General features: G+C 41.2%; 1 protein-coding gene across 2 annotated transcripts; it reads right to left on the bottom strand.

Moving 5' to 3' along the window:
- Window positions 1–2,463: 2,463 nt before the first annotated feature.
- pgap1 (post-GPI attachment to proteins inositol deacylase 1) lies at window positions 2,464–24,524 on the bottom strand. 2 transcript variants are annotated; one of them, XM_080785849.1, is made up of 26 exons: window positions 24,174–24,524; window positions 23,282–23,435; window positions 19,089–19,264; window positions 18,470–18,641; window positions 17,753–17,913; window positions 17,568–17,620; window positions 17,346–17,412; window positions 17,158–17,263; window positions 16,615–16,673; window positions 16,393–16,476; window positions 16,137–16,186; window positions 15,203–15,254; window positions 14,444–14,521; window positions 13,657–13,732; window positions 13,277–13,350; window positions 12,601–12,652; window positions 11,641–11,707; window positions 11,248–11,353; window positions 10,361–10,399; window positions 10,082–10,266; window positions 9,340–9,570; window positions 8,682–8,817; window positions 8,425–8,475; window positions 7,333–7,541; window positions 6,655–6,759; window positions 2,464–6,519 (listed from the first exon to the last, which is right to left on the bottom strand). In XM_080785849.1, exons 1-26 carry the CDS (start codon window positions 24,303–24,305, stop codon window positions 6,381–6,383), a joined length of 2,814 nt encoding a protein of 937 aa, XP_080641975.1. In that variant the 5' UTR covers window positions 24,306–24,524; the 3' UTR covers window positions 2,464–6,380. The 2 variants fall into 2 exon arrangements, with proteins under 2 accessions (XP_080641975.1, XP_080641976.1); XM_080785850.1 differs by lacking the exons at window positions 19,089–19,264; window positions 23,282–23,435; window positions 24,174–24,524 and adding an exon at window positions 18,887–18,965.
- Between the last annotated feature and the right edge of the window lie 953 nt (window positions 24,525–25,477).

Consider the following 25,477-nt stretch of genomic DNA (forward strand, 5'->3'; position numbering starts at 1 on the left):
GGAGGAGGGGACAAGAGCTCAGTAATATAGTAGTTAACTGTATCCACCTGGTGCCCAGATCTAAATTAAAGCCATGATTCCATGGCTAGAATGAAACCTGGTTCTTCAGGAAATGAGTAGTTTCAGAAACAAATCCATATGGTATTGAGGGGGCTATACAGTGCCCCCAGTGGCCAGTGGCAGGCACTGTCAAATGGCTTACAATGCGTAAATGGATTCTGATGATGCAGATTGTTTTCATACAGAATTTCATCCTTTTATTGCTAAATGCATGATTCAACCCTTTTTACACTGACTTAGATTTAGCCAGCATAAGTTGATATACTTGTATTTGTATATTCTGTGGATGAGTGCAGTTTAGTACGCCTAGATGTTGTTTTCAGACATCTCTGTATTACACCCGTCCTGTGTCAATCATCAAATGTAGCATAATAATCATGATTATATACTTTAATAATGATAATCATGGGCATATTAAAATAAGGTAGTAACCAAGGAAAGCACAGCTGGCTCTTTATCAATTTATTTTAACAGCAATGGTGCTTCAAAATTGCACATTATTCCCATTTACATCTGATAAAAAGGTGAAAAATATAGAAAACACACCAAACCAATCCCTTTTTTAAAGAAGTCATAACAATGATTAAACCTGAGGAACAAATCTGTCCATTTATAACTCCTGTCTACAGTAGAACCTCTCCAAGAAAACAAAACCAGACCCGTCTGAAGTGAGTGGTGCAACAGGCTAACAGCGCCCTCTGTTGGTACCCTATACGTACATATAGACAGACACAGCCAGGGACGGACAAAGCTGGGCATTGGAGTGGCTGCACCCTATGGTTGCACCACTCAAAAATCTAATCTATAAACAGGTCCCTCAGAGAGGATCTAGTTCTGCACAAGTACCAGCTAACACCATTGAATTCACTCTAGAAGCAGAAAAATAGACATTAAGTGACCCGACTACAAAACACAGTGGTAACACTTAATAAATGAGAAAGCTTCACTTGCAAACAGACAAAGTAAGCCAATGCAATTTTGAACAGTGTCTCTTGATTCTAAACATATTCATTTCCGTCATTAATGTTAACATTCAGGTTGTGATGAACTGTTTAAGTTTGTCGCAGACTCTCTCAGTATTTCAGACTTTACGTAAATATCCCACAGATCTTTCAGTGTCTTAATTTCTGGCACTTAACTCGACCACAATGACGGGGCTCCAAATGTGTTTAAAAGACAGCAGTACACACAGCAGCCACGTATAGATCCACACAGTAATGGCCTTGATGTCAATTCCACTCCGAGTGAAAATTGACATTGAGGACTTTACTGTGTCACCAAAACCAAGCACTGTATTTGTGTCCTTATTTACCTGCTCAAACCCATTAGAACGGGCCTGTGAGGTAATTTACTTTTCTTACTTTCAAAACATTTCAAGTGGTATAGGTTTTCAGGCTTTTACATACATTACTGGTGTGGGGTTTCTCTACCACCAGTTCATTAAATTCTGTATGTTAATGACCCTGACAGCCTGTAATGCCATATACGTTTTTTTCTGCTGTACCATTTTTGAATGAATGTGAAATGTGAATTTATACATAGAACTGTAATTGTAGTGTTAAAAGCAGATCATAATTAATTATAAATGTTTATAATGCATGAAAAAGGTACTTTGAGGATGGCAACAATGTCAGCAATCATTTGATTATCTCAGATCCCCCCCCCCCATAAATGGCAGACCTGACATTTTGATCGAAGACATTTCACTGGTTTGTGAAGCTACGGCACATCACAGTGAACACCAAAAACAACCACAATCATATACTCATAGAAACAGAATGTCCATTTCTACTACTTTGTACCAAACACATTATAGTATACAGTAAATAACTTTGATCACCAAGTCACATGTGGAACTAAACTGAGTAGCAACAGGAAACATGAAGCACAGGAAACCAATATTGAGTGCACATGAAAGTGCCCACATACAGTAGTACACCATCAGTCTTACAAAAATCACACTTGTGTCAAGTGAGGGGTGCCTCACTTCTTCAAACAAACATTAAAAGTCCATAAACTTGGCTGCCACATGACATCACATGGGGTTCCATTTTTTACGTTATTAAAAGTCCATAGACTTGGGGGGGGGGGGGGGAATGCTTTTATATAACTGAAGTGTATTGTGAGTCATGCCTCCAGCTCTTCTCCTGCCTAACTTAACTTGGAAAGGTTGTACCATAGTAGTAATGTCAAGCTGTTTTTATTTTTATTGTTTGTGTATGTTTTTCATTGATTCATATGTTTTACTTGTGTTCGATCATTCTTATTTGGTGTAAAAAAAAAAAAGATTTGAATAAAAACAAAGTCCATAGACTTGGCCACCATGCGACGCACAGCAATTTCCTAAAGCCAGGCGTTGGAGGGTCTAGTGCCCCTCAAACCTACCCGACATGCGTTGCCGGTTACAAATCACCTGTGGCGTCTGCGTGTGGTTAGGGTTAGGTTAAGGTCCCTGCACACTGGACGCGTTCTGATTTTTAGTTCAGTGTTTGGGTAGGGTGTCGGACTAACTGTCCGACCCTTTATTATGCCTGCACCCTTTATGTCAGCCTGCAAAGCAATAGGCAATATGTTTGGTCCTAAGATGAATTAAGATCTGGTATAGTGTAAAGTCACACAAATCTACCATCCATCCATCATTGTGCCTGCTCAGACTCACACGTAACAACAAAACCATGTACAGTTATTCTTTTCACATCAGCTGAGACAAGATGGGTTCGTCCTGTTTCTCAGGATCCCAAAGTGGTTGTGGAAAGGACATACTGTGTGTACTATATTTGACAATCTTAATGCCCCAAAACATGCATCTTCATTATATGTGACATTCAATGATTTTTGAAGGAGCAGGAAGGCACAGGGCTGGTTTAAATGACTACGCACTAATGCTACGCACACAATCTTCAAGGGACAAGAAAGTGGCCCCTACACATAGACAAAGCCCCAAATAATTTATTTTAGGACTCGGAGAAAAAGAATGGTTCACTTATTCTCAACGTCCTAAAATAAATTGGCACCAGTGTGTGCGGCCACTTTCTTGTCCCTACCTTTTAATGACAGATGACAAATGTACCAGCATCTGATTCAGAAGCAAATGTATTGAACATAATTGAATATATAAATCCATTAAATTGGTCAATTGTTAATCCAGCTTTGTAACCCAGCCCGCTGTTAACACCCTTAACGCCCCGGGGGTATTTGGAACAATTAAAACAGGGCGCCCAGCGACTTGCAGCTTCAGATTTGCAGCTATTTCAAGGTTGCTTCGCACCATCTTGGAAGGACCCAGAAGTATCTAGATGTAGCCGGAACCGGGAGGTATGATTACTTCTAACGTGACAAGCGACGGGACTGCGATGGGCCGTCAAAAACATAATCTAAATCAATGCTTCCAATTCTAACCAAAGATTAAGAGTTATTCACGTTTTAAGATCTTTCATCCCATCCATTAAAATGGAGGGGGACCACTTTGGATGACGTCCCAACCGGAAATGACATTGGATGTTCCCCAATCGATGCTCCCAGCCTGTAGACTGTTGCGCTCGGTTATGAAATGATTAATGTTCCGTCTTTTGATTAATCTCCGTCCGGGGTGTGGGGCGTAACTATTTGATAGGACGGAGACCTCCGTTTTGGCAGGTAAGAGTGTCAACAGTGACTGTACAGATTAGAACGTTCTTGTGTGCACTCAAACTGGTAAACTGGCTCAGTCTTAAATACCAACTAAAAAGATGTGTACTTTTCTGAATAAAAGTAAATAAAACTCTAATGCAAATTACAACCCACCTCACCTACCCAGACATACTTCCCACACACACACACAAAACAGTCTTGACAGCAACAATCTGATACTTCAAGGTGATAGTGTTTTACAGTCTTTTAAAATCTGCGCGCTTCAATCACATGTCTCAAAGTCTGTATGAGACCTGAGATGAGCTAAAATATGCTGTGACAGTCTCTCTAACATTACTTTGTTAATGAATATACAATCATATCCATAGAAGATGTTTTTGTGTGTGGTTTCTTGAGTAAAAAGACATTCAAATGGTCGTCTTCAACCACTGCTCCTACAGCGATATGCCACCTAGTACCGTTTCTCAGTTTAATGCTGTGCTATAAAATGACCAGCACACCACCGACTATGAGCTATGAGATAAACATTACTGTAACTTTTTCAAAGCATCCACTGTTTTCATTTTGAAATATTTATCAAATTTCCCCTTCTTCTGATACTTCCAGGTGATAGACCATGTGATGTAATCTGGGGTTGATGTGACTCCCTGGTTCCTCCTTGAGTAATGTGGAACAACTGAGCAACCAGGGTGCCACAGCTGTATAGTCCTGCATTAAAGGGTTAGTTCAGATTTCTGGACTTAAAGCTGTATAAAATACTTGCCAATGTTGCCATTAATAATATAGTGGTTGCAAAGGTATTGTTTGCCTGAGTTCCGTGGTGGGAGTTCTGGTCCGGTATTGGTGAATATTGAGTAATTCCGGTCAGAGACGTTTATTCTTCAAGTTAAAAAAACAACACTTTAGGCCAGATGGCTCATAGCCAAGTTCTACTGTATGATGTGTGGTTAACATTAGTATCTATACAAGACCAAATGCTACTTAACCAGGCTAGTCCTACCCAACCACAGAATCTCAAAATGCTCCATCACTACAGCCACAGTATATACAATGTACTGGCCACTGGTAAACACTTTGATTACAGCATGTTACTCTCATTGCAGCCTCATCGTGTCCTGGTCAAGGGATGCATCCTAATGGACAAGTTAAGTGTACTTCAACTAAGTTAATTCAACGTGATCTGCAACAAGCTCCCAAATATGTAACATATTTAATGTATAATGTTACTAATAAATAAAAGTATAAATCTCAACACAAACAATGAGCAGCCTGACTGAATTGTTTTGTTGTTGAGAAAATAAAAAACATTGTACTTATAAAACAGATTGTATAATCTCTCTATAAATCAAAACAGTCTTCCCACTATGAATGACAATGTGGCCATTTCACCTCATTTCCTCTTGACATGGATTCCATGTTATGGTTCAAATTATAGCTTCACATTTTCCAAATTTCACTCCACAGTGGAGACAGACACACATCTGCTAAGTGCTAATGCCCATGAAACAAAATACTTAAAGTTCCCACAATAATATTGCTACTAAATCAGTTATCCTGAAAGACAGATTGTGTCTTGAATAAATAAATATGAGACGAGGGGAAACCCAAAACACCAGCCATACATGTCTATGATTAACAGTGTCACCCTTTCGAAATCTAGTATAATTAGCTTCATTTGTCGTGGCTCCTTAAAGGCAGAGCTATAGATATACAGAGTAAGGCAAACTCGGTTTCAGGATAAAATCGTGTAGAGCCATACTGGCACCAAATGTTACAAGGCCATTGTGTCCTTTCGTCCCGAGGGCTTGGTCATACAGACCTTTTTTTCCTTCTTTGTTTTACATGCGCATATTCAATGCACCTTTCATGCACACACTCCAAGCAGACAAGCTGAAAATACTTAAATTGCATTCTCTATCACCGTGGATCACCATGGGGTTGCCGGGTGTCTGCGGGTATCAGGAAGTTAAATTCAAGACATTTTAGTGCCACCTAGCATTACATTTAAGACTACACTTGCAACAAAAAAATTTACTTTTCAACTGAGTATGCAATATTGTCAAGTATGACGATATCAGGAGTGGTTCTGGTGTCTTTAAACTGAGCAGCAGCTTCTATTTGGAGAATAATGGACACTTTGCAGGAACTTACTCCGGTTTGCACTAGTGCACTAAGACAGATGCCTTCAATGTTAGTGCACCGCAATTTTTTGCGGAAACGGGGCCTGCCCATAACTCCAACATACCATTAATCTGACTACGTGGGTTTAGGGATAGGGTTAGTAATGGGCAAGTCAGACCAATGCACCGTCAGAACAATGAGCCGTCCGACTGATAACAAGGCGCTGCGGAAACTGTCTTTATCATATTTGGTTTTCTTTCCGTTTATCACTTGGCAAAATACTTTATTGCCATGATTGATTCATTGACATATTTAAAAACTATTTAAGACTTTAAGGACCCGCAGATACCCTGGGTAAAGCACCTGAGGGTTTGTTTGTTATTTGCACTCTGTGTGATTGGGCCCCGAGACGTCACATCAGCGGAATGGCCCTTAGAGCCTTTGGTGCGGACGCTTAGCAGGCAGTTTCCCAAACTAAGTATGTCTATGGCTCTGCTCCATGGCAGCTAGACAGATTTGAGGTTGTTCCGTTAGGACCCTTATGGGGGGATGATAGCAGCCAGATACCGTCAGAGCAGACAGGAAATGGCCAGGGGGACCAGCGCCGCAGACAGGAAGTAGGTGACTCTGTAGAGGTGGAGCGGGGAGAAGGTCACCATGGCGACAGCCAGGGGCAGAGGGAGCCGGGAGGTCAGAGGCAGGAGTTTACTGAAATTGACACAAAACAAATCGTAAGTAATATCATGGGATTACATATTATGTTCCATCATTATATTGTGTCATAATGTTGGACATGTTGTTGTGTGTGTGTGTGTGTGTGTGTGTGTGTGTGTGTGTGTTTACCTGGTACTGAGTTTCAGAGTGTTGGAGTTAATGAGCAGCACATAGGCAGTTAGTAGAGGCACTGTGTGTGGCCAACAGGGGTCAGGATCCAACCGGGTGGAATACCTGCAAAACACTCAGTAATGTTTAAATAACTACTTTTTGTCCCTCTATAATTTACTCCCTGTGATGGCTTGAATACGAGGAGATTTGTTTTGGTATAACATACGGTGAATGAAGAAGTGTACTTACAATTAAACTACTTTGGGAATGAGTAGCTTCATTGTAAAGTACTTAAGTACCGTAATCGTCTCATGCACAAATGAGACACGCTTTGGCATGCGTGTGCATGTGAACTAAGCCCAAAGGCACGCGGAAGCACGTTCCATATGTAGTTTTTCTTTACTTCAGTGATGCTTGCGGAACTCGAATACGTCTCGTTCCTGACCGCATCACTGTCGTGGTAATAATCACGTTAAACCACACCCTCTCGTGTAATATTGCTTAATTAACATACTATATAATATACTACCAGATAGTGGTTAAAATAACATATATTCACAAAAGAAAGTTCTCGTTTATGCATATTGCATAAGCACAACTATAGACAATTAGACTTAGACACAATCTCAACCTCTCCGTCTCACACCCGCACCCCACACACACACACACACACACACACACACACACAGTAAGTACCTCAGGTTGCGTGTCCAGTGAATGAGCGAGGGTCCACTGAGCATGAGAGGAAGTGTGAAGAGCGTCAACAAACAAAGGTGGAGCTGCAGGTCGTGCCTCGTCTCCTGCAGTGCACACTCTGACAGCAAGGGGGCGCCATTACACTCAGGCCTGCTGAGGGCTTGGCCATCGACCGAGCCGTTCCCTGCGTCTCTATGCTTCTGGGGCGCCTGCATGGATTACATGGGACTAGTATATAGTGTTCCTTCAGCTACGTGGCCCCTAACTTGGGCATAGCTGCATTGGGAACTCCCTAGCTCTGATCCATATCCTTCTACTGCTTCTACGATTCTGCCCTGCGCAGTACAAGGCTATGGGACTTCCAATTTTAAATCTCAAATCGAAATCAGACCAGCCTCTCCTCTTTGGCGTAAATAAAAAGAACGTTTTTGCTACTCACCAAAACAAAGGCGGGTTGTGTCAATAGAAAGACTACTTTCCTTAGTGGAAGCACTCTGAGCCCCCCACCACACGTATAAACGGTACTTTTTCGCCAAAAAGGGAATTGTTTTCACCGGAGGAAAAATATCCTCTATGAGGCAGTTCTCTGGGCAATATCAGTAGAGGGCGCAGCGGAGTAACTAAAAATGTTTTTTTTCCGGTGGAAACAAAATCCCTTTTTGGCCAAAAAGTACAGTTAATACGTGTGGTGGGGGGCTCAGAGTGCTTCCACTAAGGAAAGTAGTCTTTCTATTGACACAACCCGCCTTTGTTTTGGTGAGTAGCAAAAACGTTCTTTTTATTTACACTAAAGAGTAGAGGCTGGTCTGCATTCATGCGAGCGGCGGAAGTTGATAGTAACATAGCTCTAATGCACGCATTAGAGCTATGGAACAGAGCCATGGTGACATGAGCATGACGTCAGAGGTCCGCCCGCGGGCCGGTCCTCCCTTAAGTCAATTTTAATTAATAATACACTTCTGAAACACTGCCCTAGTGGCCGTGTGCAAATTTAGTCTCATACATTTTCCTTTTTTTCCCCCCCATGGACCACCTTGGAAACCACTGTTCCTTTGTGTCTCTTGAATGTTGCAGTGTCAGTAAAGATCTTACCAGATTCAGCATGTGACTCAGATACCTTTCTGCCATCTGTAGTCTCAGGACCTGGACAACATTAAAACACAAGTGGTAAAGTCGTCACTTCAGGAAGTCAAGATTATTATAATATTAACCACATTAATATAACCCTGGTATCCCAATTAATATAACCCTGGTCCCAATTTAGGCAAAAATTTTGATCAAGTTTTCACTCTTTTAAATATATTTTCCAATGGCACCTGTATGAATTAACTGGTTTTCTCCAGACTCACCCTGTACAGGTGCAGCAGGAAGCTAAGGAAGAGTGCCAGGGCTCCACAGGAAGCCCCGCCCAGTACAGTAAGAGACAAGATGAGGAGGAGTTGTGTGCGGAGACGCAGGGTGCAGCAGTGTCGAGACACAGAGGGTCTGGCAACACAATAAAGTACAAAGCAAATCACAAGTCAACAAATGCAGTTAACCCATTTTGACCTGGAAACGATTCTGCAAATGTCTTCTAAATACTGGCTGTTTTCTTGAAAAAGCTATGTTTTCCTATGTCAGTCGTTCTCAAACACTTTCACGTCACTTTTCACGATTCTTCAAAAATAGCAGACCTACAAGCTCGTAGCACGCCACTCGGTGTCGCGCTATGAGCTTGTAGATCTGCTATTTTTCAATAGCTAAAGCATAACATAATGCTAACACCAAAAGGGTTCCCACCCAAAATGGGTTAACATAATAGTTCACCTTACATTTGAATTGATTACATTAATTCTAACAGATAAGAGGTTCAGCCTTTTCTGCACAAAAACAAAGACATGGTGGCGCCTCCGAGTATATAATTTTTGTAATAATTACTGTGAGACGCCAATATCCTGTTTTGGTTTAGTCTGATGACACAATACCAGAATAATGGCATCATACTGGAGCGTCTCTAGTCTACTGTACCTGTGTAGTGGAGCCAGAATCAGTGACATCAGACATACAAGGAGGCGGAGCAGGGTGCTGAACCAAAATGCCACGGCTGCCCCAAACACGTAGAGCAGAGGAGACAGGAGGCGGGGCCACTCCTCCACTGGAGCCACGCCCTCTCGGAAGGAACCATCAGATGTCGTCGGGGGGAGGTCGTCCATGGAGGGGAGACGAAGAACGGACCAGGCCTCATGAAACCAGCTGCACCTGCACACGTAACCATATATCTCCATATTTCATCATCATACTTTTTATGTTTTATTTATAAAGTAATGCCCCATTACCGTACATAAATTATCAAACGTATAATACATAAAGTGCACTTCAATGAGCTTCACAGAATATTATATTAAAATAAATGTTTAAAAACAGGAGGCTAGCAACAATTATATTATTAAATATATATTAAAGCATTATCACAGGGACATGCAAAAGTAGAGTAAATAGCTGCTAGATATTATTTACCAATTGTCTTTCTTTTATAACCTGTGCTCTCTATTACAAAGATGTTCTTACCAACAAACAAAAAACTTGGGACATTTTTAACCACTTAAACCCATACTTGATAGACCTCCAGGGCTTTAGTTTAAACTAGGCCCACTCCTGTTTTTCCTCTACATTAAATTCTACAAGCACACGACATGTAGATCGGCCATTTTCGCCAAATCCTAGTCCCAAAATAGGGACACGACGGGTCAAGCGTTTGATAAGTTCCTACCCCAGTAGCAGGTGTAGAATGTAAACGGGAAGATCCACTTTGTGAGGCTGCAGAGCGCCTAACAGTGCCTCGCTCATGTCCAGCACCAGGCCCGTCCTCAGGATGGAAGACAGCTGTTCCCTGCAGGCTAGCAGGAGTGTTACAGCCATGTACACAGGCACCACGGGCCCACAGAACCTCAACACCTGGACAGGACACGAGGACATCATAATGGTGATTTAAGTTCCTCAGGTGTGTTTTGCAGAAGTGCGATGGCATGTTCTTAAAGTGGTGTCTCACCTGTCCAAGAACTCTGGGAAATGAAGTCCTTACTGACACCTACAGTAGAAATGGACAGAATCTTTATATAATATTTAACGAATACAAGTTTTGATAACCTGATGGCTCTATGAACGAATACAGAGTCAGAACGCCACTGGTGTCCAATCCCGTGTTTATATTGTATTAGTCGTCAATACCGTTAAATATAAACATTGCCGGCCGGATGTAAACATTGTTATTATTTATTTGGATAAATTAGCACGTTACAATATGTAGTTTACTTTATGTTTTTTACAAGCTCACATTGACTGGTCAGTCATCTCATGGTTTAATTCCCTGCAGCACGCCACTCCGCACTAATCTGAACTTAGCCTCTGGGACCACGGGCGTGTTGTTTTCAAAAGAAAAAAAATTATTGAACATTGTATTTCGCTATACAAGATTCAGTGCAGTGCAGAGGGGCATCGCAAAGAATGTGGTGACGTCAGTGTTCTCCACTGTGTTCTACCGGGAAGGGGAGGAGGAGCGGGGAGGGGTGGGCGTACAGATCGGTGAACAAATACGATCCACCACTCTAGACCAGAAATCACAATGGCTGGGGCAGGCTACAGGTCAGCCTAATCAGGGAGTTACACCACTGTGTTTTCTCTCCTGATCAACAGAGTACAGGTGTTCTCAGATCCACTCGGTTATTACACATGATAAACATAGCCAGGCCAGGACGGTAGGACCTACCTCAGCCAGGTTATATAATCTAAACCCTTGGTCTATACAATGGGCCGCAAGTGGTTAAACCAGAGTTTTTACTTGGTTAATTCACCTGTTCTAGAGTTTGGCTGGAAAGAAAATCTGTCTATTACTGAGAATCCAACTAGCACATGGATGCCTAACATTAATTGCAGTACCTTATACTGACAGTTGGGGGCAGTGTGCATCTGTAAGAGAACAGAGGTGGTGTTCCCTGGTCTGCTGGTGTGGAGCATTCCTGAGATCTCCGTTACTGATGGAACACTGGCACGCACACACAAGAACATTAGGTGGAACAAGTTTCCTCACCATTTATTAAGAAATCCTTCAAGTCATGCCTCTCCGTATACATTACTGTCATAATAATAAAGCTATTTGTGAGTGCACATCATACTGATAATACTAAGCCTCTTATATACGGGAAACAGGAATACAGAAGTTAGCATTGTAATGACATACTGTAGAGATGAAACACTCCAACACAGAAGCACAAACCAGTTTTCTGACCGAGTCTGGGAAAAAGAGTCTTTAAGAAACACAAACCCGTTTACCTGACAGTGGTTAAAGAGTCTTCCCTGAACCATGGTACCCTCATTCTGTATACGTTAGACAGTCTGTCTGCAGGCAGAGATACAAGCACCTGTACATCTCAGTATTAAAAACTAAAGTCATGCATAGTAACGATTATAAAATCTTTATAACGCGTCATGATATACAGCAATATATATTGGGATAGGGGATTGAACTTGCATTAACTTGTGACTTAATGACATTTATGCTTGCCCCTGGGCTTCCGTTTAAAAAACCTGATTTGTTTTAAATAAATCTTTATAACAAATTTATTTTGTCTGATGTCGATCAATGTCGTAGAGTCCTAGACTAGAGGTTCCCACACCAATTACCGTTAATTTAATTAATATGATATTGATAATTAATTATGATAACTTAATTAACATTAACACGTTAATATTCTAAGCTCTGTTGATACATAGGATCACAATAGAAACAAGTCTCCGGGACTTTTTGTCTTATCCTTTTAGTGTTTTACTGTACTTCTCTGCGGTTTAAAAGTTTGAGTAATAAAGTATTCAATCAATCAAAACAGATGTTGTGACTCATATTGTCAAAACATTTTCTAACAAATTTGAAAAACATTTTTTTGACTAAAGCTTCCATTTCAAAACACTGAACTTATAAATATTAAAAGACCTACGGTAAACTATTTTATTTAACCACTTCAAAGAAAATATAGTAGAGCTCTTATTTTTGAATATTTTGATAAACCTTTTCACCTATAATAAGTGAATAATGTCATGCCCAGAATACAGACACCAGTTTGAAAGTGGTTAAAAACTGGGAAACATTACCTGATCATTACATTACATTATCAGCCAGACCAAGACGTACGTATACCGGTAATTAATTATAACACCATCAACTGCTGGTTAAAAACGTTGTACTGAGGAAAATGCAAATGCACATTTTCATATCAGTCTTCCATATGTACATACCTTTCTGTACTCTGCAGTGGCTAGCAATAGTGATTCTGAAAGCCTGATAAACCTGCAGAGAGATAAAATTTGACTATAAAATCTAGGTTTCAATTTCATTTCCACAGACCAGTTGATCATGTAATATTGGTATGAAACATTTATTTTCTCCACCAGGCCGAAGTAAAAAAAAAAAGTATGTTTTGTACTCGTGCGTGTGTCCGTCCGTCTGTGTACAGTTAATCTCCGGCACCGTTGGCCTGGCCAATGCCAGACTGTGCAGTCTGCACACACACACACCCTGGATGCCAATGACAAACCTCTGCCCCATTTTTTCCACAACGGCGCCACCATGAGGCTAACTTTTGCAAAACACATTTCTTTACATTACAATGTATCCATACATCTTTGCACAGAATTCTGCAAATCATTAACATAGCGTCCGATTGCAGTGCAACTGTGCATTTTTTTCCAAAAACACTCCTATCCTGGTGGAGAAGTGTGCCCTGAGGTTTTAAATAGAATGCCTACTAGAAATGTAAATAAGAAAGACATCACCCATACAATAATCAATTGTTATGAATAATAATTATTATTAAATGCTGAACAGGAAATACATCCAACACTATACATAATACAGTATATGTTCTTGTATGACTGAAACACAAAAATGAATGAAACTGGTACAAAGTCATACCTGATGAAAATGCTGTAGTTGGACAGTGTGTACTAGGCCGGAGGAGTTAACAACAACATCACTAACAGTCAAACCTGCAAAATCAACAGACAGTCAATAGGAGAACCTCTTTTCAGCTGAACGCTTTAGAAGAATTATGCAGTATAGAACTTTTGAAAAAGGCAGGTCTAAAAGCTCACAACACGTCACAGTATCCAAAGTATAAAACAAGGTTAAAGTGCTTAAACTTTTCCTCATTTTCCTGGGGACCCCCTGGAACCTCTTAAGGAACTCTGGGGGTGCTCGACTGCCCGGACCCCACTTTGAGAACCACTGCTTTAGAAGCACAGACAAACAGAACTCTGTAATCTTTAGAAGCACAGACAAAATAGACAACTCACCAAAGGACATAACATGTGGCACAGGAACAGAAATCATCTGAGACTCCTGTCTCTGCCACTCACACTCCACTGTGAACTATAGGAACATGAGAGCAAATTAGGCCTTGTGAGATTCCAAATCCTTAACCAACTGTAACTGCACAGACTTATAATAATAATCGAGATCATGTTAATGCCGTTTAATAACTTGAAACCTGCAGTATTTCGTCAATTAGTATTAGTATAAATAGGGAGCACCTATTTATAAATGTTATGCTATGTAGTCTAAATTCATTAATGCTGGTTAAAAACTTTGATACAAAAATGTGCCTCCATACAGTATTCCTGGGCTGTCAAGTGGTGTGTCAAGTATCAACTTTTCAACACGCCGTTCCGCCCCTCCCTATAGACAACACACCCTTGGTCAGCTGTCGAAGTGGGTGAGGTACCCACTTCGACAGCTGGCCAAGGGTGTGCTGACCAAGGGCTAGTGGAGCAGTCGCAACAGGCATGTTTCTTAAAGGGGAATTCCGCAGTAGCCGTTTTTTTACTGAATTCTGTTGATAATGTGTATGTGAACCACTGTTGGTGGCTAAAAAAAATAATATATATATATATATATATATATATATATAAACTTACTTATTTCATATCTTGAAATATAATTAAAAAAAGGGAATCACCAATTAGCTACTACTAAAGCATTACAATAGCTTATAACCACTTACATTTAGTAATGGTTAATTACAATGTCATTTTCAGTTTTATGCGCACACTACTTAACAAGTGAAATTATAACAAAGTATACCTGTTTGCCATTGATGTTGGATGCACTGACCACCAGATGAGATACAGAGGACAGGTCACTGAGACTCAGAGTGATAACCTGAGGTAAGAGCACAGACAGCATTTGTAAATGAGAGGGAGTGAAGTCATACTGTATTCTTCTGCCTACACATGTGTCACGTGTGAAGTTTCATTCAGGACGTGGTCTGCGCCATTTTGAAATAGGGCTAAACAGTCAGTTGAAACCAATGGGAATCAGTGCAGAAGTTGTAAAATGTCGGGGGTTTTGGTGAAAATTCCTACTTTTCGTTGTTAGTTTCATTGAACTGTTGCTTTATCGACTTTTCAATTTTTAATGTCAGCTGACTTTGAAGAGCTCACGCCAAGCACGCTAGCTCGGAATTAACAAAAGTTGCCGCCCCAAAATACCCGTATGCAAGTGTTGCTCTTCTCTCCAGTTCTTTTTCATGGCTGAGGAACAAGGAAAAAGTGCATTTGAGCGTCACATTTTTATCTTTATGTTGCTGCTGCTTTTGCAGTTCCCGACAATACAATACTTGACCATAGTGTTGCTGTAGGACGAAGAAAAAAACAAAATGTAGGTTCCGTAATGGTCTTTAGCCTTAAACAATAATGGTGGAGTTGGCCACGCCCCAAAATACCTGTACAGTATGTGTGTCTCACAGAATATCAGGACATTTGTGATTTAGTTGTAATCTGATTTTGTGATACCGTTTAAATATTACCATATTATTTTTTATCTTAAGAGGGGGGGACAAACCTTGTATGTTGGGAGGAGCTCTGTTCCCAAAGACAGATCCACGGCCTGCACACTGGACCATTTGGAAGCAAAAGAGAACATGATGGTGTTAACACATTTTAGAGACAATGTTGGTTTGCACCTTTTGTGCTCAAGGCACACCAAAGGGAAAGTCAACATGGGTATAGAATTGGCTTCTGTGTTGGAAAGTAAGTGAACGTATTGTGAATGTACGGATAAAGCAAATTTTGAGATAATTAATAACTTCTTGTATAGAGATGTATACCGTATATTGAAATGTGTGATTGCCACAAACTCCTTGTCTCATGACACGGTTAGAGATTATTCATGTAACGTTGCATTACCCAGTTTTTAACCATGAAATTTAACTGTACAAATGATCTCTTAGCACTGGCCATGTGGCCACAACTATGCAAATAAACCAGGTCATAGTTTTCATTACTGTACCTCTTTTCCAACAGGCAATTTGAGCGATTTATTAACTAGCATAATAAGATGATAACTTTGATTTAATGAACAAAGTGGCTCTGCGAAGTGAACACAGTCATAACATAAATAATTAGGGATGCACCGAATGGGAAAACCAAATATGATTACAATTATATATCTTGTATTATATTTTTTAGCAGTTTTTGTACCAAGGCTGTCATAGCCATACCTTTGATGCTATGCATGTGTGTGTACGCTGTACTTGAAGCCGCATTTTGATGACATCATCACAACAAAACGGTCGGTTAAGGTAAACCAGTTCTTCGACTATTCGGTTTCGGCTCTAAAATCAACCAAACCGAATATGCATTTTTTGCCACTATTCGGCCAAATAGTTCTGTTGGACAAATATTCGGTGCATCACTATAAATAATGGTTCTACTAAAACATTCATTCATAAATTGTTTTATTGCCAAACATTAATAATATTCATAATTCTTCTTACCAAATAGAGCCAATCCTATGTGTGCAGCCATAAATCCAGCTGGTCATCTCCTGTTGGGGGATTGATAATAATTGTATTCAATCTGTATGATACATTTGATCTCTGTCAATATTTAACTGTCACAAATTCACGATCTATTCACTTTAGCATTTTTCCATTTATTTACCCCCCGTTTTCTCCCCCGTTTAGTCATTATGCAATTCCAAAATTCAACATAATCATTCTGTATTAAAGTGCATTATTAATGCAGTCTCACCAGGTTGTTGCTCCGACAATAGAAGTGGCTGTAAGCTTTCCTCCGACTAGACAGTGCAAACAAGAAGTATTTCACCTGTCCGTCCTGTGAACAGCCAAATTGGAGATGTTTGGATTCATGGCCAGTGCTCTTTTATAAGACTCCCACTCATACTTTAAGACTCCCACAACTCTTATAAACACCAACTCATTCATGTTCTTGATAAAGTAAGGGGTGAAGTACCTTTGGTGTGCTATAAGCCAGACGCAGTGCGTTCACTTCACTCCAAGCCTCAGGAGAATCTGGATGGAACATGTTGGGGGGGGGGGGGGGGGGGGGGGGGAGTTGAGTGGTGGGATCTACAGTATACTGTAACAACTATGTCAACTTTGGAGAGTCCTAGACCACTAATTAAACATTATATGAGTAAACATGGCTAATACCATGACATGTTACATATTGGAGCAATTTCCAACCTGTGGGCTGGGGCCCACTGGTGGGCCATAATGATAATATAACATGAATATAAAAAAAAGAAATCACAATTCACAATATATTTTTTCTTTAAAACCTTGAAAATGTGTTTTCATTGAGATGCCAATAAATAAGAACTTAAAAGTGTCTTACATTAGTTCCAACGATCGAAGCCGGGACCCAATCGATTGATGCTCTAAAAATACAGCCCACCCATCTGACCACTTAACACAGACTGGTGTTAAGTGGTCAGAAGGGTGGGCTGAAAGAACATCTGGTCTATACAGATAAAATGACCAACCAGGAACCAACCTGAGAAAGAGATGGAGGTCTCTGGAGGTTCCTCCGGCATCCTGACAGGGTGTCTGATGAAGTGATGGTTCAGAACAGACCTCCTCTTCTCTGGGTCCACTGAGAACTGAACATGACACACAGTGATCAATACCACATCCCTGTTCATTAGATGTAGGAGGCATGAGATGAGTCAGTGTCATGGTCACCTGTCTTGTATCGGGGTCAATGAGATCGAAGAAAGCTCTGACAGTGGCAAGAACAAGCTCTTTACACCTGCACACACACACACACACAGTAAAACAGTTGTTTAAGTGTAAATTGCACACATGCATGCGCGCGCGCACACACACACACACACACACACACACACACACACACACACGGTTAAGTGTAACTTGTGTAAAGGATGTTGTATTTTTTTTTTTTACCAAACAATGGAGAGATGGTCAGTGGAGACCCATGACCTGGGAACTGCAGTTGCCTTGAAAAAAGAAAGAGAAACACAGTAATAACATTCTACTATATATGTTATGACATGTGTGAAATAAGGCTTCAATTGCTGAGATTTAGAGAACTTCAACTCTCATACTACTAAGTGATGAGTGATCCTTACCACTAGTGCCATCTTGCTGGGGTCTCCCGGGGGGCAGGGCAGGGACGTGAGGCCAGATCGCACTTGGTAGTCACGGTAACCACCTCCCACAGACAGGACAGTGACACTGCGGAGGCCTTCTGCGTGATCCACCCACTTCTGTCTCACTGCTGAGTAGAAGTCTGTCATAGAAATAAAAATAAAAATAAAAACTAAAACAAAACAATTGATGCTCATTAAAACTCTATAGACACCAGGGGGTGGTACAGGTGGTAGGTGGCAAGTGCCAGCTAAATCTGCAACATGAAGAAGAGCTCTGCTGAGGCCCACCGAGGTCTACGAGCGATGCGATCAGTGTGTTGATTAGCGGGAGCTTGAATTCTTATTATGAGCCATGTCAATAAAAACGCTGGGCACGCAGGGATTTTGGCTGTTTCTGACATGGATGCTAACGGCGGCTAATGACTGAAGTGAAATCAAGGTAAAAATATTGTTTTGTTTAATCTAGATGAAGCTCAATGTATCATACCTTGTCTTAAGTCTTAACATCTTTGGTAACCTGGACATTATTGAATTAAACCTTGACTAACCGTCTGTGGCGTTAACAGATTAACTATCCACCACAGAGGATTCAAACCTACAGTCAACAAGGCGTGACGCGTGCTCCTAGACTACTGTACTCCTGTTGGCCTTCTGCACAATGTTTATGTATAGTCACTCATATTGCATTGTTCCTACCCAGCAGGTAGGTGTCGAGGGCCAGCACAGGGGCCAGGTGAGGAGAGGCCTGGGTGATGATGAGGCTGACCAGACGAGGACTGAAGCGGGGCAGGGTGAACAGAGCACGGGCCACCACCCCTCCCATGGAGTGACCCACCAGGACCACGTTACGAGGGGGTGACTCCACATCCTGATGGGGAGGAGAAAAGGAGAGGATGTGAAGCTAGTGATGAAAGCAAACATTGGAAAAGATTGTTACACGTCTCATCATTACATGTGATCATTACAGGACATTTGTAATGCTTATTAATAAATTGCATGTGTAACTGGGATATATAATATATATATATCCCAGTTACACATGCAATTTATGTACAGTACAGTACAGGTCTGATTTGTATGTATTTGTGCTGTGTTTCTTTCTTACTGCTGTACCATTGGCAACTGAATTTCCCCCACAGGATCATCATCTAACTAAGTACTTGGCACTGGAAGCACATGCCAGAAATAAGGCAACATACCATGAACACATGTACCAGAATAGAACTGTTGCTTTATTCTATTGGACCCAATACCATTTAAAGTGGCACACTTGGATTTCTGGTCCGACCCCCAAGCTGACCAGTAGAGTTCTGACCTTATACAGGCGGAGGATGGCCTTTATGCATTCGTGCAGAAAGTGTGTTTGCCGACGCAGACTCCCGCCATACAGAGCCACCAGCTCCTCGTTAAAGTCCACTGTGAAGACGTTTAGGTGGACTCCTCCCTCTATGTTCTCTGCCTTCCTGAGAGCCACCGAGCCCAGGGAACGTGCTGGAAGGACAACAGAAATAAATTACATCCGATTGTCTTTTAACTTGGCATTTTGCTTCGTTTGTGCAGAAACCTTGTATCGCAGTGAAAAAGAGTGAAAATATGTGATACTGCTTGTATAGAGCTTGTAGATCTGTTTTTTAAATACATGGATTGTATAAATATTTAACCAATTAAAAGTAACACAATAACTTGTGACTAAATAACTACATTGGATTGTTTTGGGGTTTTTTTCAGGAATGTAACAGTTTTAATCATACAAGGTTTCCACCCAGCAGCAACGAATAAACTATGATGATTATGTCAAATATGTAGACTGAGACTGGGCCATCGAAAATTAAGAAATAAATTGAAAATAATAAAATAATGTGAAATAAACAGGTGGCAAATGCAATTCTATATTTTTTATGGGGGACACAGAAGGTACTCCCCAAATGTTACATTATAGTGCCACTATTACAGCGTATATTACCGTTTGAACTGTTTAACAGCCGAAATATGACAAGCTGAAATTTCACTTTGACAAGTAAGTCAAATCGTTATTATCAAGTCAACTTCATTTTTACTCAACAGGAGGTTAGCTATCTAAGAGGGAGTGTGTGCGCGAGACAGATTTAATCACAAACCACTGGACCAATCAGTTTCTTGGGTACACTGCAAGTAATACTGATTTTTTTCCATGTATGTTTTATATTTCTTGAAATATTTGACAGAATTCTTATAATGGCAGTAAATTGGTAAGTCAAAGAGGACGAAGAGGTGACTACTAGGGTTTTGTTTCAAAGAATGTGGTCAAACTGAACGACGAATCTGGGGAGTTTATCAGTTGGCACATTTCCAGTCCATTACACTTGATACACTATCACCTCCTGGCACCTGAATGTGTGTCTGTACCGTCTGTTACTCTGTATCTTATCTGATTCCTCCAGTACTTTGAAAGTCTAACTATAGTAATGTTACTGCTCTCAAAATCAAAAGAAAAAGGGTGGAATGCCATGGAGGTTTATGAGCACCCTGGCTGCATGTGGTGGAGGAACCTTAATCATGTCACGGAACGTCTAGCGCCATCCTCGTACCAGAATTTGCCTATTTTTTTGCCCCACTAGTGAGAGTAGCATGGCCATGTGGATGGCAATGATGGTCAGTTCAATAGTTTGGTCTGATTCGGTGTAAGGAGCAGCTCAGACTCTGTGACGCAACACTTTGCTCGACATAAGCCACTGTTTTTGGTTATATTTAGAGCTGGGACTCGATTAAACATGTTAATCTAATTAATCAGAGGCTTTGTAATTAATTAATCTCGATTAATCGCATTTTTTGACCCGAGAACAGTGAGAAAGCCATTTTTTTAAATGGATTTTGGTATACTAGTGAACTGAATAAATGAATAGTGAATACATACGTTTAAGCAATAAAGCATTGTTTTTGTAGTAATAATATCTCAAATTTAATAATTTACCCAAAAATGCTTTACAAGGGGGACATGATAAATCAAAAACAACTTTATTAGGGGAAAAACACTAAGGAATTAAATTAATTAAATAGCTGGGGAAAGCAATATTGAAAGTTTGGGGGCCTGGGGCATGTCTCTGAGAGTTTGGGGAATGCATTCCACAGGGTTGGGGGGGGTGGGCTTGGTGCAGCAAATATGTGACATGACCATAAGGAAACACCCGTTTCTTCCGTGGACATACAGTAACAGCCATAACAGATTTTACATTTTATTTGGCCATAACCGTTTAGTTAGAAACCATATCATCTGGTCGGGTCCTTGAACTGCTACTGGGAGTTGGAATAACGTTAGCTCTGATCCATAGTGTTAGAAGGAGGAAAGTAGGCTCTCACATCTTTTTTGTGCTAAAAACGAGGGGCTGCACAGCCTGCACTTCCACGGGTGTGAGGGGAAAGGATCTAATTAAGTACCATAGAACTCCTCCTGAGTCCTAACTACGCTATGGACCAGAGCTACTGTTGTTGACATTAGCCGATACTGGAGGCTTGACGAGGTGCGGTGATATGCGAATTCTTCATTGAATAATTGCACACAAATGTGCTGTAATCCACGCTATCATTGGAAAGCCTTTTAAATCCTATTTCCAATCCACGGGGACAAGCAAAGTGATCTCAGCGGCTTCCCCCGGTCTGGTGAACTGTTAGCTCTGGTCCATAGCCTTCTACTGCTTCTACGATTCTGCCCTGCAGGGGAGAATCGTAGAAGCAGTAGAAGGCTATGGACCAGAGCTAGTGAACTGTCTGGTGGTGTTATTGTCTGAAGAGGACACGGACACTTCACTGTTCACTCAGTGCACTGGGTGGTGCGCCGGTCCATCTGAAAACTGTGCAGTGACAACGTTCCGCAGTGAAAATAATAGTGCGATAAAAATGCGTTAATTTCTTTTGCGCGATAATTTTTCTGTAGTTAATTAATCTCAATTAACGCGTTAATGTCCCGGCCCTAGTTATATTATTTGAGTGAAGAGAGCATGCTAAAGTTGGGTAACCAACAAAAAAGATTCACTTGACTTCATAACGTAATTTCACCCTCATCTTTTCTCTCCAGATAATTATTTGTCGTTTGGTTCAGTTCCTCCTCTCGCTCCAGTTTCTCTCCCTCTCTTTTATATGTAGAGTGGAGATGTGGATGATCGATTAGCATCATTGGTTTTGTTGCCCATTTAGAATTTAGGCCAAAATGTAACTCCAAAACAGCATCACATTGTTTACTCTGTTTACTAAGGCTGCCTCTTCCAGTCAAGGACTGTTGATCTATGACACCAGACTGAACACAGACTCATTGTTAGCAGACAACAGAGGCGTGCTTGTTTTGGAAACTATACAGGCATCTATGAATGATTCCAAAATGATCGACACACAAAGAAAGTATCTATGAAGTAAAAGTTGCCCACGACTTCCCAGCTGAAATTTTTGGATTATCAATCAATTAATTCATTCATATTCTCTCTTTGTTATCTCTTCAAGATTCTTCATAGTTTTATCTGTCCTAGCGCCGTTTGTAAAGCACTTGTGAGATGCATTAAAGTAGGTTACCGATAATTATTATTACTACTACTACAGTACTACTACCACTATAATGATTTGTATTACTACTAGTAGTAGAAATTGTAGTATTTAGTATCAATCAGAGGCGTATTTACAATAGAGGCAAGGCAGGCAGCTGCCTATACCCGACTCCCTGACTGAGAAATAAAAGAGAGGAAAAACACCAAACCCGAGAACTATTAGTGGGCAGCGGATTGGCTCCTTGCCCATTCCGTCGCACGACACTCACACATAGGAATGTAAATGTACCCCGCTGTCTCATTGGTTGCCAGGTGTGAGGGTCTAAGTGGACCAATACCTGTACTCGCTTGGCAGGAAGTTAGGAACAATCACTTTGCAACCACAAAATGCATTTGAAAAGTGCAAATGAAGTTAGTACAGCCCGACAATGCTTTGATCTCAATTTAAGCAGCGTCATTATTTCCCTGGTATGCGTAAATCATTGTCACAATTGACTCTTGTTCACTAAAAGAGTCAATTGTGACAATGATTTACGCATCATGTTAAAAAAAACTGTCTCACCTAGGGAGACAACGTTTGTAGCTGGTGTTTGTAGCATTCAACGAAATCAACGCTGATGAAGGCTTGTGGGCCGAAATGTGTACGCTGTGCTGCTCTGCAGCACACCATGCAAAGTATTTAAAGAATGAAAGGTGCCTTAAAACGAGAGTTCCGTGAGTGCTGGTGTTTTCTCTTTTAGAGATTGTTTCTGTAAAGTTAGGTACAGACCGCGCACCAGGTCAAAATGTGTGTTTGAGACGAGTTGGATTTGTGCGAGCTATTACCTTGACGCATCATGTTAAACTAGATAGTAGACTGACAACCTCTCGCCTAAATAGTCTGTCTCCTAGCGTTTGAGAGAGATTTAACTTAACCCCCGTATTTCTGCCTCCCTGAAATGTCATTCCTGGATACTCCACTGGTATCAATTGTATGCACATAAGCATCAGCCCGTACCTTGTTTGTAACTGCCAGCGTTTCCCGGCAGGAAGAGCACGGGAGCCCCAGTCAGTTTGAGATCTCGGGTCTCCTGGGCGTACTGCCCCTCCCCGTACAGGTACAGACCATACGCTGGATACAACCTGGACACGCGACGAGGCAGGGCCACCCGCTGGCAACGACAACACAGACACACAATCATTTAATATGCACAATCATTTCACAACATTCTGTAGGTTTGTGCGATGAAAACAACTGTAAGCAGCCAAGAAGGCTGCACATGACATCAGGGGTCATTACCCCTTCCCAAATACACACACACACACACACACACACACACACACACACACACACACACAGTTAAAGTTTATTTTATACAAAGCAATATGCTCAACAGATGGCACAGGACAGGACACAAGTGTAACACTAAGTAGTTGTGTAGTGCACCTGTTGGTGTTGCAAGGAATGATGGGAGAGCATGGCTCACATAAAGTGTGGATCCTGTTCAATATGAAAACTGTCTCATTCTCTGTATTGTCAAAACTCACCACCTAACTCAGCCTCAGAGATTAAAAAAGATTAGGGGTGAGTGATTATGTCATATGTTCTACTTCCAATAGCTTCTCATATTAAAAAACACACCACTTAAAAATAACCTGGGTATTCATTTCAGAATAGGTAGGTATGTACATTGATATACAGCTTTCAGGAAACAGCTTGATTAGAATGATAACGCATCACACGTGCGTTTTAATACAATTTTAATTGGTTGATTAGTTCGGGTAGAACCACACGAGGCTCGGACTGAAATGTCACTATCGGTGATGAAGCATATATAATTAAGTATAGTATTAATATAAACCATAGTAGTTAGCCTACTTATTATAATGATAAGCACTAATTCACTCACCCGGTACTCTGGGTATTCAAACATGTAGGTCATGCTGCATCCATTCTCTTCATATCCCTTCATCATCTCCCACAGACCCACTGCCAGAAGACCCGCAAACAGACCGAACAAGACCCCCGTGAAGACCCTCATCACGCTTCAGTCTGTGCAGAAAACATCCATGTTTTCATCCGCTTCCTTCCTTCAAACAGACCACTTGTCTGCTCTCCCCTCCCGAGCAGGAAGGAAAGGGAAGGTGCTGTTTACGTCCCATAGGCCGAGGGGACAGTCGCGCTGTGATTGGAGAGTTGGTTGACAGGGCAACCAAAGCCGGACCCCACTTTGAGAAGCCCCGCCTGACAACTAGCTGACTGACAACCATCATTTACACTAAATATTAAAAAAAATAACACAACATTGGCAATTTGGCAGAATATGTAGGTCAGTTTTAGTTCTGAATGTAAGACCTTTGGGGAGGCAGGCATGTACTTAAACGTTTAAGTCCGTTGTTAGTAGTGTTTTACAGTGTGGTTTTAGTTTTATTGTGTAGACATACTAGACATGCCATCCAAAACAAGTTTGATCGACATAACGACACAGGTCACCTATCAACCAATTAACCAATCACAGAGCATCGTCCCCACCAAGCATGGGATCTATAGGGCTTTGATCCTACTTAGCCTCGCCCCCCTCGGTCCTAACCTCGCCTCACCAGGCTTTCCACGGTCCCTACTCCAGATCACGCTGATCCTCCATTGCGGAAGTGCTCATTCTATCTCAATGGGATTATAGTTCCAATGTTTGGAACTATAATATAACACCCCCGTTTCAAAGCTTGTCGCGACTCTCTTCTTCTACGGCTCTGATCCTACTATAGTATGCAGCAGCATATGTCACTGATTGACAGATTGGTTGACCAATTGCAACTGAGAGTACGTAAAAATTGCCTAATTAGGTGGATGATGTTTTATGTGCTATAAATAACGTATACTATATCCCAGTTATATATAGAATAGTCTACAACTTGTAATTCTAGTGTAGTGGGGCAATTGAACAATTGTATATCTCAGCTACTCTCTAAGTAGGGTAAGATCAGGTGTAGCTACTAAATTACTTTTACAACATGCATTACAATTTAAGAACCCATTATTTACAAACCACTAGCGTTGGCACTATATGCACTATTTCGGACAATCGCACCCCTGACACTGCCAGCCCTCCCTCCTCTCAGCAGCTGTGCCCTATGGCTGTGCCCCTGCCAGGACCTGTACCCCTGATATTGCCAGTCCTCTCTCCCTGCCAGGACCTGTACCCCATGATCACCT

This window comes from Protomyctophum bolini (genome assembly GCF_963924005.1).
Source record: "Protomyctophum bolini genome assembly, chromosome: 16".
In the NCBI taxonomy this organism is placed as follows: domain Eukaryota; kingdom Metazoa; phylum Chordata; class Actinopteri; order Myctophiformes; family Myctophidae; genus Protomyctophum; species Protomyctophum bolini.